The sequence below is a fragment of the Portunus trituberculatus genome, chromosome 21 (assembly GCF_017591435.1).
Source record: "Portunus trituberculatus isolate SZX2019 chromosome 21, ASM1759143v1, whole genome shotgun sequence".
Taxonomy (NCBI): domain Eukaryota; kingdom Metazoa; phylum Arthropoda; class Malacostraca; order Decapoda; family Portunidae; genus Portunus; species Portunus trituberculatus.
Window position 1 is genome coordinate 3,639,078 of NC_059275.1, and position 15,297 is coordinate 3,654,374.

Below are 15,297 nucleotides of genomic sequence, written 5' to 3' on the forward strand. Positions count from 1 at the left end.
AGTGGTGTAGGGGCAGGAGGGCAGGCAGGAGGGACAAGGACCTGACAAGACACCACCAGCCTTTGGGGGGGCCGGGGCGAGGGTCACGGCGCCCTCCACGCCTGCCAGCCTCCCTCCCTCCCTCCCTCCATCCTTCCCTCCTCTTTCCTTCCTCTGTTTTCTCTCGACTTTTGTGCGAGTAAAAGGTTTTCTCTCTTAAACCATTTCAATGTTTTGTCTGGTGCGGCTGTAGTGTGATGACGAGGGTGGTGTTGATGGTGGTGGTGGTGGTGACGGTGGTAATGATGCGTGATAGATTTTTTTTTTTCTATGTATTTTTTGGTATATTGTAAACTGTTTCGTATTATGCTTTTTATTTGCTCGTGATGGCAGACAGACAGGCAGACCGTCGCGGGACAGACTGACAGACAGACAAACAGACAGACAGACAGACAGACAGATAGACAGGCAGGCAGACACAGACAGGCACAAGTAAAACAAACACGCATGCATATACGAACAAAACAGACTGATTGACTGACTGAATGGCTGACTGACTGAAGCAAATTTGACGAATACATACATACGTACACCAGCAATAATTAAATAGTAACTCCTAAAAGAAAACTTGTGGAGAGCACCAACACACTTACTTACTTACTTACTTATTGTAGTAGTGTAGTAGTGCACATACTTATACGACATTGTAGTGTGATCACATCTAGGCTTCTTGTAAGCGATTATCTGTACTGTAGTAGTATTTAAGTATATGTCAAGGGGGGATTGAAACCACTTAAATGACCGACACTACACACTCTCTCACACACACAGTCTCTCTCTCTCTCTCTCTCTCTCTCACACACACACACACACACAGCCGGCTGCTTCTATGTTTACAGCACCTTCTCTCTTCATGAGCAAGTTTCCTGGCTGGGCAGCAGGACAGGAGGCAGGAGGCAGGAACAACCACCCCGCCCCTCCCCTGGCCAGCCTAACGGTCCTCCCCACACCCCCACGCCCCCACGCCCTCCCACACGAGGCTCTTAAGCACATTATCACAGTTCCTTTTTGACTTGGACCTCCCCACAACAGCTCACATCACACTGTCACTAAATATACATATCACTGTGAAGCCGCGACACATCACATGCATAAGTGTATAGGAGTAACTGTCGGGAATCCATAGCAAGCCACGACCGCGCCAGGGAGTCACTTGGCTTTCTTTTGTGTGTGTGTGTGTGTGTGTGTGTGTGTGTGTGTGTGTGTGTGTGTGTGTGTGTTTGTGTGTGTGTCTGTGTGTGCGTTGGTTCAGTTGGCTGGCTTTTATTCTTGCAACGTTTCTTCTCAGGACTGTTTCCATGAGATACAGTGACGGATAGTCGGATTTTTGCCATAGATGTTTTATAATTATTGTTAACCTGTCACTTGAATCATGGAAATATTCTTCGAAAGCTGTGATGATTTGCTTAGTCTTTTTTTCAATGACAAGACAGTGCAACGTTTGGAAATGTGAAACATTTCAGAGGTTTCAGTGATGATTAATCATGTTTTTCATGTTGTTTGGTCACTGACGGAGTGGAATTCTCGTGAGCCTATCACTAGAAAAATTTAAACACTCTTGTAAAGTTCTGTAACTTGCAATGCTGTAGCAGAATCCTGTTTATGGTAGTCACTGATAAGACGTTGAAACGTTTCAGAACATTAAACGTTATCAAGACTGGGTTATCAGGTTATCTTTATAATTGATATGAAATTCCCATTAAATCATCATTTGAATCATGTAAGCACAATGGAAAACTTCTGTAACTTGCAATACTGTGCTAGAAAAAAAAAAATTAAGAAAAATATTAAGGACCAAACCACTGAATGAAACGTTTAAGAAGTCAGCCTAGCGGTGTACGGGACGCCCTGGCTGGCTCGTTGTGGCTTACTTTGGGGCAAACAACCATGCGACAGGTTGTTATTATGACACTTAAACTTGCATACGCTACGACCAGTAACGACCAGTTCATCGATTGCGTGGAGTCCTGCAGCAGTGCCCATGCAGGGTGACGCGCGCCTCTCAGGACACAAGCAGGTCACCGCCGCGGCCACTGAGGCTCCACCACGCGAGTGAAAGCTGAGCAACAAGTGATGAAAAGCTTGTCAGGACCTCTGCTTCAGGATGACAAGCGCCAATCACCAACTGCCGGACAGAAGGACTATGAGATCATCCTACGTGGAGATAACACCGGAAATAGCACGAGAAATAACACCGGACATAACACGAAAGGAATATAGGAAGCTTGGAAATTATGAAGAAAACAAGCGAAATATTGTTGTGTGCTTCAGTGAAAGGAGATCAAGGAATCGTGTATTCCTCTGTACGTATAAAGCTTGTATAAGTAGATTTACTATGCGTATGTATGTGTGTATGTACGAGTATGTGTGTATGCATGTATGTATGTATGAATGCATGCATGTACAGTTGAGCACAAAATGAGTGTGGAGATATTCAGCGAAACGTAGTGGAGAGAAAATACAAAAGAAGAAAGAATAAAAGAGTGAATGTGTAAAAGGAATAGAAGAGAACGAAGGAAAAAGAAAAGAAAACGGTGAACGATCATAATTCCCCTCAAGGCCACCAGGGGTCGAGTTAGTTGACAAGAATGGGTTCGGGCGAGACCACACGGCCCATCACCAGGACGCTGCTGGCCCGGTAGTCCCACACGAAGAAGACGAACGGATGGTCCACTTCGAAGTACTTGTCCCCAAAAGTCCCCACCTGGTCGCCGCGGGAGTCCTGGGCGTGGGTGTTGTTTTCGCCCGCCTCCCGCACCTCCACCACCAACCTGCCACACAAACACCTACATCAGCCCAGGTATTTGATTCTCACCACATCGCCACCTGTGTTCCTAAACGTGTCGGTTTCTTAACTCTACACCACTTTACTATTGTAGAAGTTAATGGAGAGTTTTGAAGGAAGTTTTAGTGGTACCAGAGGGTTTTCAAGAGTGTTCTAGTGTTTCTAGTACAAGTTTAACAAGGATTATATATTGTAATATGAGCAATTAGCCACGTAGGTGAACAATCAGGCTTTCATGGATGTTTTTCCTTACTAACAATGGAAAACACTCACGAAACACTGATTAATCACGTGAACTTTTGACAATACTCCTGGTGAAGGAAGGACATGTTTCAAAACAAGTGTTCGCTTCCCACGTGGTGCAGGAGGCGTGGCGTGGCGTTGGGGAAGGGGACGGGGGGCGTACCTGTGGTGGATGTCCTGCAGGGGCTGAGGAAACACGCTGCTCAGGCCCAGTGAGGTGAGGGCTGACTTTATCGGTTGGGTGACCTCCACTCGAAACCTTGGCAGACGAAGGTTCACTCGCTCGTCCTGGGGGTCACACGGGGTCACAGTCAGTCCTGGGCAGCGGGGGGGTGGTGAGGAAATACAATTGTGGTTTGGGCGGGACTCCTCTCAACACTTTGAACAGCTGAATGACTCCCCCGGGAATTAATTGACTGGTGGAGATATAAGTGAACTCAGAGCGAGGAGGTGAATTCATAAGTGATGAGTGAGGAGTGCACGTAAGTAAAAACAAAATTACCCACGAGTGATAAACGAACATGCCTGCGTATGAATAAATTAACCCGTGGACAAGAAAATAACAAATATTAAGCCGCGGCGGAGTGCACGGCTGAGTGTTGCTGCATAACTTGATGTGTTGGCCCGTGTGTTCTTGCTGCCTCGTATCTGTCCATCGCGCAGAGGAACCCAACCAGCAACTGCGTCACCATCACCACCACCACCACCGCCACCACCACTACCACCACCAGCAGGCGTGTCCTAGAGAGAAACTTAGGATGAACACCCCTTTCCACCACCACCATCACCACCACCACCACCACCACCACCACCACCAAGTGTGTCCTAGAGAGAAACTAAGGATGAAGACTTCCTCTCCACCACCACCACCACCACCACCACCACCACCAGGCGTGTCCAAGAGAGACTTAGGATGAACTTTCTCCCCCCCCTCTCCACCACCACCACCATCATCATCACCACCACCACCAGCAGGCGCGTCCTAGAAAAAAACTTAGGATGAATACCACCACCACCACCATCAGCAGGCGTGTCGTAAGAGAAGCAGAGTGATGACCAGCAGAAGGCGAAGACAGCGAGGGCGGCAGAGACCTTGAGGCTGGAGAAGAGTGCTTTCATGTTGTTTTGCGTCATGTTGTGTTCAAGGGGCGCCAGGCCTCGCTCGGGGTGGTCCGGCAGTAGGATGAAGGTGGAGGCGCGACGGGCGGCGAGGGGCAGCTCCAGCACCCGCACCTCCAGGGGCGGGTAGGAGCCCAGGGGGAGCTCCAGACGACCCACCATCATCGGGATCTCAAACCTCAGGGGATAAGAATGGCTGGTGTTATTGTGAGATGTAGTGGTGTGTGGTAGAAGTGTGGTACTGTGTGGTAGAGGTGCGTGACTGAGCTTTAGTGGTGTGTGGTGGTGGTGCACGCGTGACTGAGCTGTGGTGGTGTGTGACTGTGTTATGACAGTGTGTGGTAGTACTAAATGACTACCTTTAGCCTTATGATACAATGAAGTTGGACAAAAAAACGTGATGATTTTAGTGAAATGCTACAAGCGATGTAACTTTGCTGGTGTTACTACACTCTTGTGTATCTTCGTTCTTGAGACTCTTTGAGGACTCTGACTTGGTCCTGAGTCCTTCTTAGCTTGTAGATCAGTGGCAGAGTGACTTAAGGCGGGGGATGATGAGTGAGGTAGTGCTTCTTGAGTGTCGTGAGGGTATGTGGGCTGCGGGTGTGTTGTGGGGATGAAGCTTAACCCCTTCAGTACCATGACATGCTTCCATATTCATTCTGATTACTATTTGGTGATTTTATACAGCTTCAGAAATTTATGTAAGGGATTAGAATAGTGAAGACTGTGGCCATTAATAGTCTGACCTCCATAGACCATTCCTAATGTCAATAAAAAGGGTCTAATCGTACACAGATTTCTAGGTAAAAATGTGTCTCAGAGGGTTAGTGGTGGGTGTTTGAGAAGACAAGCAAAAGTGTAGTGTGTTTTCGAGTCTTACTGATAGTCTAGTGGAAATAAGCGCTGTATTAAGAAACGTTTAGCTCTCTCACCACGACCATTTTCTAAAACCACATGATTAACTGGATTCTCAGGAGAGTTTCTCTTCTTGATATAGAAACCTTGCTAATCTGTCACTAGAACCATAAACACTGACTTAAAAAATCCGTGTAACTTCAAATAAAGCCTTTTAGAAGTAGTGGAGGTGAAGTGTTTCAGAATATAGTCCTAAGACATGAACGTGGAGTCTTTCCAAGGTCCGTATCCAGAAACGCTTTGGTCTCTCACCATGACTGTTTCCAAGGCCACAGAGATGATTCGCGAGGTTTTTAAGAGTGTTTCTCCAATTGATAATGTAGAAATCTTATCAATCTGCTTCTTGAACCGTAATAACACCTTAAAAACTTATGTAAACTTAAATGAAGCCTTTTGAAATAGTAAAGGTGAAACAGAAATGTTTGAAAATCCAGCGTGAGACAAAAGCGCGGCTTGTACTTACCAGTCCTACTGTTAGTGTAATGTAAAGTAAGGAGTTAGTACCTTTCCTGGGGCGTGGTGTAGAAGAGACCCTTGTCGAAAGTCAGCTCAGGTTGAAAGCCGTGGAGCCATTGGCCAGAGAAGGCGAGGGCCACTACAGCTATCCCCGCGTTTCCCCCAGCCGGCAGCGCCTCCGTCACGGCATCCACTGGCCCAATCCGTCCCCTTGTCACCGTCGTCACCCAACTGCAGGATGTGTACAATGTTGTTCACACACACGTACACACACACACACACACACACACACACACACACACACACACACACACACACGCGGCGTAGTGTAGTGGTTAGCACGCTCGACTCACAATCGAGAGGGCCGGGTTCGAGTCCCGGCGCGGCGAGGCAAATGGGCAAGCCTCTTAATGTGTGGGGTGTGTTCACCTAGCAGTACGGGATGTAACTCGAGGGGTTGTGGCCTCGCTTTCCCGGTGTGTGGAGTGTGTTGTGGTCTCAGCCCTACCCGAGGATCGGTCTATGAGCTCTGAGCTCGCTCCGTAGTGGGGAAGACTGGCTGGGTGACCAGCAGACGACCGAGGTGAATTACACACACACACACACACACACACACACACACACACACACACACACGCACAACAAGAAATGGATGTAAAACAAAAAAAAGCTAAACAAAATAAGAAAAAAAATGAAAAAAAGACATAGGAAAGAATTAAAATAAAGAATGCAAACCCAAGGCCAGAAGAGAAAGAAAAATAAGAAGGAAGATGAATAAAGGAAACACACACACACACACACACACACACACACACACACACACACACACACACACACGTTACAAGTGGCGGCAAGCAAGCGTGGCAGTAATAAAGCCAATGATAATTTCCAGTCACTGCAGAATAATTCACATCCAGGAATAATAATTGAGGAACTTTTTGCTTTTGTCCCACGAGGGAGTGTCCGAGAACTCGTCCCACTAATTAGGAACACCTGAGAGACCAAGCAAGCCCAGGATAACAACAACAGCACCAGCAGTAACAACAACAACAACAACAACAACAACAACAACAACAACATCAATAAAAACAAAAATAGCAACCGCAACAGCAAAAATGAAAAAAAAAAAAAATACAACAATGACAACACTATCACCAGCACCAACCACTACCACCACCACTACCAACACCACCAACAACAAAAACAGCACACACACACACACACACACACACACACACACACACACACACACACACACACACACACACACTTTACTCACTCGCTCACTTTCGCGGCCACGTCCCCAGCATTCTCGAGAAAATCCACCTGTTGCACCATGCCTTCAGAGTAGAGGGCGCTGGTGGAGTGGGCGGAGGGCGGGAAGAACACGGTGTAGCCAAGCTGGAGCACCTCGTCGTAGTAAGTGCTCTTGAAGTGGGCAAGCATATCAGTGTGGCCCTTCTCCACACAGGCGACGCTCATGTTAGAGAGACGCAACACCTGGGGGAACATTAGCTTAAATATATATGTGTGTGTGTGTGTGTGTGCGTGTTGGGAGGAAACAGACTAGGGAGTTAGGATTTTGAGAGAGGGGAGAATAGGAGGAAGAGCATTAAGGAGGAGAGAGAGATCAGACACCTGGGGGAACATTGCGCTGAATGAGGGTGTGTCTTTGTGAGTGAGCGCTGGGAGGGAGAACGGGACGAGAAGTATTGATGAGGATTGAAAGAAGAGATGTGTGAGAAGAGGAGCATTGTGAAAGAGAGGAAACCGAGTAAGAGCACTGAGAAAAGGAGGAGATTCATTAGGAGCATTGTGGAAGAGAGAAAATTGACTGGGAGCATTGGGAAGAATAGGAAACCGAGTCAGAGCATTACGGGAGACGAGGAGCATAATGGAAAGAAGCATATGAAGGACAAGAGAAGAAGAAAGAGCTTAATTGAAAATTGTGAAGAGGTGAATAGGGAAGAAGGGAGAAAAGGAGGAGAAAAATGAAGGAGAGAAGAAAGGAGAAAGGGAGAGAGTGTATAATCATTGAGAGAGAAAAAGGAACATTGTGAAAGGGAAGAAGAAAACATGATCATTATAAGGAAGAAGAGAGGGAAGAAGAGGGAGGAGAGGGATCATGAGCGAGAAGCAAAACATTAAATATATGTAAAAAAAAAAAAAAAAATATGAGGAATGAGGAGGAAAAGCGCATATGGAAAAGAAAGTTAAATAAAGAACACGTATCCAAGGTCAGAAAGAAGATAAACACGATAAATTACAGACAAAGAAAAGAATAAGTAAAGAAAAAAACGCAAAACCAAGGATAAAAGGAAGAGATTAAAGAACGATGATAAACTTAATAAATCGAGATAGACAGTGGTTAATGGAAAACACAATCAGGCACGATGAAGAGAATAAGATGATGTAAAAATAATAAAGGATAAAAAGAAGAGAAAGAACAAGATAAAGATAAATTAAAATAGACTAAAGTTAATGAAGAAAAAAGTCAAAGAATTAGGAAAGAAGAAATAATATTAAAAAGAATGAACCCAAGACTGAAAAGAAGAGAAAGAACAAAGATAGACCAGATGGATTAGAGCAGAATTAAGTTAATGAAGAACACAATCAAGAACAACAAAAAAATAGAAAGAACAAACTGTAGAATAAACAAACAACACAAAATCAAGGACAAAAGGAAGAGATTAAAGAAACGAAAGGTAAACTCGATAAATTTGGATAGACTCAAGTTAATGAATATCAGGAAAGGGTTGCCCAGGGGATGATTAGGACTGAACAAAGGGGGAAGTGAAGGCAGTGTTACGAGGCGGCGAGGCGAGCGAGGCAGCAGCAAGGAGATCTATGCACAGAAGGGTCCTGAACAGCGCCGGGAGTAATGAGCAGCTAATTGCAGCGTGCTGGTGATACATACCAAGGAGGGGCAGGAACAGCATGAACAGCAGGAGGAGGAGGAGGAGGAGGAGGAGGAGGAGGAGGAGGAGGAGGTAATAAAAACATATACACTTTGTAATTGAAGTAAGTATACTAGTATGGTCACACACATATACATACATATTCGTACACTCACACACACACACACACACACACACACACACACACACACACACACACACACACACACACACACACACACACACACACACACACACACACACACACACACACACACACACACAGATAGATGGATAAATAAATAGACAGACAGACAGAAAGACAGATACACAGATAGACAGACACAAGAGGCGCACCTACACAGGCCACTCACTCACCTCTCTAATCTGCTGACTAATGAGAGAGTCCCCGCTGGCCAGGAGAGGGGACAGCACGGCCGCCAGACCCACGGAGCTGAAGAGGAGATTGTCTTCCTTGGCACTCTCGTTCACCAGCGCCGTGTACAGGTCGAGAGTAAAGCCGAAGTGAGCCATGGAGAAACTCTGCACGCTAGGTGACGGCGCCCCACTAGCAAGAGGCGCCCACTCCACTGCCATCATCACCACGCTAGCTGCCACCCACGCCACCCACACTGTCACTCGCGCCACGCCCATGCCACCTTGATTTGGTTTCCTGTGAATGGGTTTTGTCTCTTGGGTTTTTGGTGTATGTTTGTGATATTTATATTTTCAAAAGTGTGTTTGTGGTTGTTGTGTGTTTTTTACTCTTTCTGTACTGGGACGCATTTCTACCCTGAGTTTTGGATATGATTAGACAATTCTACTTCCATTACAAAGGTTCTATGGGGGTCAGAAGATTACTGGCTAGAGTCTTCACTATTTCAATCCCCACATAGGTTTTTGAAGCAGTACAAAATCACCAAATAGTAACCAGAATAAATAGGAAAACTCGTCATGGTATTAAAGAGGTTAAGCGTGTTTCTAAGTGTTTTTATGGTGTTTTTGTAATGTTTTCCTAGAGATTTTAAAAAGTTTTCAAGGATGTTTGCAAGTGTTCTCAGAGTGGTCTTAAAGCAGTTTACAAAGAGGTTTCCAAGAGTGACTTCAAATGTTTGCATGTGAGTTTTTAAGAAGGTTTTCAGAAGGTGTTTTCAAGGCTGTTTTTACTGAGAGGGTGGTGTTTAAGAGGGGTTTTGAACGATGTTTGATTAAATTTCTAAAACTGTTTTCAATGGGTTTTTCAGCGGGTTTTCAAAAGGTGTCTTCGAGGATGCTTTCAAGATGTTTTCAAGAGTGTTTTAAATGGGACTCTAAATGTGTTTTAAAAGTGTATTAAATAGTTTTTGAGATGGGATTTTGTTGGTGTTTCAAGGGATTTTATAGGTGTTTCAAGGGCGCATTCAGTTAGTGTTTTCAAATGTTTTCAAGCGTGTTTTTTTTCTCTTGAAAGTTTCTGCCTCTCACTATTCTAGTTGTTCTTTCTTATGAAGAGTACACCAAAGAAATAATTTGCTTGCACACATGTAGAAAGATGAAGAAGATATAGTAAAAAAGTTAGCTTTGTCTTTTGTACTTGCGCTACAGAACCTTTCAGTAAGATAATGTAGTAGGTAGAGAGAGAGAGAGAGAGAGAGAGAGAGAGAGAGAGAGAGAGAGAGAGAGAGAGAGAGAGAGAGAGAGAGAGAGAGAGAGAGAGAGAGAGAGAGAGAGAGAGAGAGAGAGAGAGAGAGAGAGAAGCATAACAAGGCAAGAAACATCAGGGAAACGCCGATATAAACACGAATTTTCCTGACCTACACGTAACCTAACCTAACCTGACATCGCCTGCTCCCTTCACTCCATTCCCTGCACCAAGGACAACACTCGTAACTGCGCACTGCATTATTAGCTTTTTTGTGACAGCGGGAACCGAACCTCCGCTTGATAAATAATATGCAAGGAATTCACCACTGGAGAAGAGAAAAGGTGTGTGTGTGTGTGTGTGTGTGTGTGTGTGTGTGTGTGTGTGTGTGTGTGTGTGTGTGTGTGTGTGTGTCTGTGTCTGTGTCTGTGTGTGTGTGTGTGTGTGTGTGTGTGTGTGTGTGTGTGTGTGTGAGAGAGAGAGAGAGAGAGAGAGAGAGAGAGAGAGAGAGAGAGAGAGAGAGAGAGAGAGAGAGAGAGAGAGAGAGAGAGAGAGAGAGCGTTGCATACCAAGTAAAACAACAATGCATTTCATATTTCTGTCTGTCTGTCCGTCTGTCTATATGTATGTCAGGGCAAGGTATCTTTATCAATTATGTTTTTTTCTCTCTATCTGAACTGTCTGCATTTTCTTGTGTCCATTTTATTTGCCTAAATTTCTGTCACATATGTCTGTCTGTCTGTTTGTCTGTTTCTGTATTATGATTCATATTTTCCTTCTTTCTTTCTTTCTTTCTTTCTTTCTTTGTGTCTGTTAGCTTGTTTGCCCACACATGTCTGTCTGTCTGTCTGTCTGTCTGTCTGTCTGTCTGTCTGTCTGTCTCTCTCTCTCTCTCTCTCTCTCTCTCTCTCTCTCTCTCTCTCTCTCTCTCTCTCTCTCTCTCTCTCTCCTCCCACCCACACCACTTCCCTCTCACAAAACCACCACCACCACCACCACAGCCCTCCCAGCTCCCAAGTCTGTGCTGGCTGTGACCTCAGATGACCCCCGGCTTCTGAAGGGTCAGCACGACTACTCAGACAGGGCAGTTGACCCTCACCCCGGCCTATCACCCCGGCCTATCCCAGTAGAGAGGTCACCCGTCGACCCGCCCTCTCTCCATTCATAATAACGGACCACGAGAGGAAGGAAGAGAGGGGATGGGAAGGGATGGGATGGGATGGGATGGGGGATGGGATGGGAGTGGGATGGGATGGATAGGGGTGGGATAGAGTGTGATGGGATGGAATGGGAGTGGGATGGGAGGTGTGGGATGGAATGGGAAGGATAGGATGGGAGGGGTGGGGATGGAATGGGAGGGATAGGATGGGATAGTGTGTGGATGGGATGAGATGGGAATGGGATAGAATGGGATGGAATGGGATGGGATGGGACAGGGGTGGGATAGAATGTGATGGGATGGGATTGGATGGGACAGGGATAGGATAGAATGTGATGGGATGGGATGGGATGGGATGGGATGGGACAGAGGTGGAATGGAAATGGAATGTGATGGGATGATGTGTGGGATGGGAGTGGGGTGGGAGGGATGGGATGGGATAGGATGGATGTGGAATGAGATGGGATGATGAATGTTGTGTGGGGTGGGATGGTTTGTGGGATGAGATGTTATGTGGGATTGGATTGGATGGGAGGGATGGATGGGATAGGATGGGGGATGGGATGGGAGGGATTGGATGGGATGGGATGAAAGGAATTCATAGTTTCGTTTTAGTATGTGTGAGAGTTTCTTTTTTTATTCTATTTTATTTTTTTGTTTGTTTCTCTTCAATATATCTTGATTTCTCTCTCTCTCTCTCTGTCTGTCTGTCTGTCTGTCTGTCTGTCTGTCTGTCTGTCTGTCTGTCTCCACACTTACGGTACACACAATGCATAGAAGCTTGAAACTTGACAACTGAATAATCACTACGCGAATAGAATCATTAACTGTTCTGCGTGTGTGTGTGTGTGTGTGTGTGTGTGTGTGTGTGTGTGTGTGCAGACGACTGGTGCAGTACTCACCTCAGCGCGCCACGTGAGTCAGGAGGAGCGTGACTGCTAGGGAGGCTGCGTCTGGAGCGGGGAGTCACGCTCGGCGGCAAGACTCAGCTAGTCCCGCCCGCCTTGGGAGTCAGGGAGAACACCGCAACTTGCTTCCCACGGGCATAAATACACTTGGGGAAGAAGGAGGAAGGGGAGGTAGGAACAGAGATTCTTGAGAGAGGAGGAGGAGGAGGAGCAGAAGGAAAGCTTGAATGGGGAGTGGAGGGTGCAGTGGGTGCGGGTGAGTGGTGATTGCGTGTGAAGGCCCCGAGGTGCGTCGAGAGCCTGCCCGTAGCTCGCCCTCCTCACCACCACTGCCACACGGCGACTCCTGCCCCTTGTCCCTCCTGCAGGCTTTATATACCTTGCTATCACTGCCAGACGCCGCGACGCGTGCCCGTCGCTCACCCATCATCATCAAGCGCCCGTGTGACTCACTAATTCAGGCCAGGTGTCAGCTGATGGCGAGGCGAGGGACGCGTACACACCACCCGTCCTCCTCTTTTTTTTTTTTTTTTTTTTTTTGGTGATCCTTCCTTCTTTTCTGTTTCTTTCTTTAGTTTGTTGCTGTTCTTGTTTGTATGTTTGCTTTTCTGTTCATCTCATTCATCTCATGCTGATTGTTTGTGTGGTTTTCAGTGTTGGTGTCGTGCTTTGTGTGTTGTTTGCATTGTTTGTGCCTCGTATGGCTGCAACGGTGGTGAGGCTGCAGGATGCACGGCCAGGCAGGGCAGGTGCGCCTCCCTCCCTGCCCCTGTCACGCCACCCAGGCGAGGCCTCCTGGGTCAAGCACTATATTTCTTCATACATTTTTCAACATACCGTTCACACACACACACACACACACACACACACACACACGCCATATTGTTCATGCAAGGCGCAGCTCCTGCCTCTCAGTCACGATCAGCGGAGCATTTCGGTTCACATGCAGGAAAAAATAAAAAGGAAGCGTGGGACGAGTTCCAACCCCGGCGAGGCGAGCCTGCCAGCTGGGCGTCGCGGAGAGGGGAAGGCTATAGAACCATTCCACAGGGACGCCACAGGTACTTAACTCTACGCAATGGGTGCTGAACACCCAATTAGCACAACGAGGCTCGCCCGTGACTTGTGTGGGTGGTGCATGGCTGCTCTCTGCGGCGCTGTGACGTAGAGGCAAGGCTGGCCAGGTCGTAGGTGACTCGCCTGGCCTGCTTTGCCCCCAACAACCCCTCGCTCCCGCTGGGACGGCAGCCTCGGCACGCCGCCAAAAGTCCCGTGAAACGGTCGCCCACACCGCCCCTGAGCCCCCGCCTGGCCACCGCCACCACCACCACCACCACCACCGCTCTGCTGCCGGCCAGGGAGAGCCGTGCCGGGAGGTGCAGTACCGCGCACCACGCCACCCACACCCGAAACAGAGGTCACTCATCCCGTGGCAAGATCCTGTGCCGGGCCAGGCCACTGTACCGCTGCGTCGCCAGAGTCGCTGCCGTCGGGACAGCGCAGCAAGACACCCGGCGGGTCGAGGCTCGGGAGTGAATGACCAAGAGGTGTCATGCAACCTTTGTGTCTCAGGACAATGTCTCGGCCAGGAAAACCTCGCCGCATGGAGGCGATTACCGTGACTGTTGCGGGACGTGAGTGGCCCGTGTTTTGTGGCTTTATGGCGCATGAACAGCGGCCACACTCGGGCCGCGCATTTTGCTTTTTCACTCATCTTATCTGTGAGTGCTCCAAGTGTTTTCTCATACTGGCTGTGCAGCCAACACGGAGGAGGAAAAGTCCACCTTCCAATGCAATGCTTCTTTCACTTCCCGGATTTGCCTTGAAACTTTTGCACGCACTGCTTCCCTCACAATGTAACGTGTCTGCAGAACTCTGACACAGAAACAATTCCTTCATATCCTTTCTTCATTTGGAGAAGTAAATGTTTCAATGAAGATTTTATTAACTTATCAATTTCTTTTCATTCCTTTGTTATTTCAACAAGTTATCACTCACTCAACCAGCTTGACAACAAACTCTGACTGACCCACGACTGCGCTTGTGAATCAGTCAACGTTTCCTCAGCAAGCATAAATGAATGGATTGTAATTGATGATCCTTGCCGCCTTGCACTCAGCGCTACGCGAACAGTGAGAGGGTCGCCGCCCCTCCCGCCCCTTCATCACCACAACTCTTAGCGGGCAGGACTCGTGACTTTTCAGGAAACCCCAAGCTTCGTGCCTGAGTCTCGGTGTACTGTACCCTGACACTGCACGGTTGACATCGGGCTTGTGTGTCACACGGATATTGTGCCAACATTTGTTTTTTTTTAGTTGTATGTATTGCAAAGATTCATACTGGTCAGTCCACAGGCTGCTGCTACGACTGTTGCCAGATCAGCTGCTGGTAGACGAGAGTATCCAGCCAATGCTGCTTTTATTGTTACTTCGTGTTTTCTTACACATCCATCTTACTACGAGGTAATGAAAATGTATTTCCAGTACTTGTGAAAGAACCACCACTCGTGAGCAGCGTCAATGCATGGACAATGCGCTGTACCGCAGGCGCATCTCAGTAAGTGGCGCGGAAATGATTCTCGTCGCAGAGCGCGCGTCACTTCTCTGTTGTCCATTTTTACGGAATATGTAGAAAAAAGCCAGCAGTCCTTTTCAAGACATACACTTGAAACTTACTTATTTCAGTGCGACGATGTGATGAAAACAGGACTTACTTCATCCCCAAGTCAGGATGGATAGTTTGCTGCAGTCATCCTGCGTAGGGGACTGTCCGGTGTCAGTCTTACCTCGGCTCAGTGCCAATGTCTTGTAGAATTCACGTTACTGGAATTATCTTGAACAATCAGTGCCTGTGTCCAGTGTGCCTGTTAGTGAGGAGGCGTGAGTATCCCTGGCTCCTCGCTGTGAGTGTAGAGGCCGCTGGAGTGTCGCACCCAGCCAGTAGGAGGAAGGAAAAGCTGGTGGCTGCCCCTCGCGCCGCGCCATGGTTTGTTTACAAGTGTGTGGCGGCGAGGACAGATCCACCCTGGCACCCACCCGCCTCCAGGAGCGTGGCGCGGGGCAGGAGGGAGGGGAGGGAAGATGGATGTAAGCCGCTTTCCGTGCTTCGAGGAACACTGGAAACTTGTGTGAGTACATAACAGCAAACAGCTC

General features: G+C 47.5%; 2 protein-coding genes across 2 annotated transcripts in view; one reads left to right on the forward strand and one right to left on the reverse strand.

Moving 5' to 3' along the window:
• Window positions 1-997: 997 nt before the first annotated feature.
• Window positions 998-12,501, reverse strand: LOC123506907 (serpin B8-like). The gene is made up of 7 exons (XM_045259297.1): window positions 12,140-12,501; window positions 8,836-9,130; window positions 6,840-7,060; window positions 5,609-5,791; window positions 4,160-4,364; window positions 3,231-3,355; window positions 998-2,810 (listed from the first exon to the last, which is right to left on the reverse strand). The coding sequence occupies exons 2-7, from the start codon at window positions 9,109-9,111 to the stop codon at window positions 2,615-2,617; spliced, it is 1,206 nt and encodes a 401-aa protein (XP_045115232.1). The 5' UTR covers window positions 9,112-9,130; window positions 12,140-12,501; the 3' UTR covers window positions 998-2,614.
• The window catches only part of LOC123506902 (AN1-type zinc finger protein 4-like), an 87,234-nt gene continuing 74,650 nt past the window's right edge, over window positions 2,714-15,297 (forward strand). Inside the window, exon 1 of the mRNA XM_045259286.1 lies at window positions 2,714-2,839. The gene's annotated coding sequence lies outside the window, so the exon portion shown is untranslated. The remainder of the gene's footprint in view (window positions 2,840-15,297) is intronic.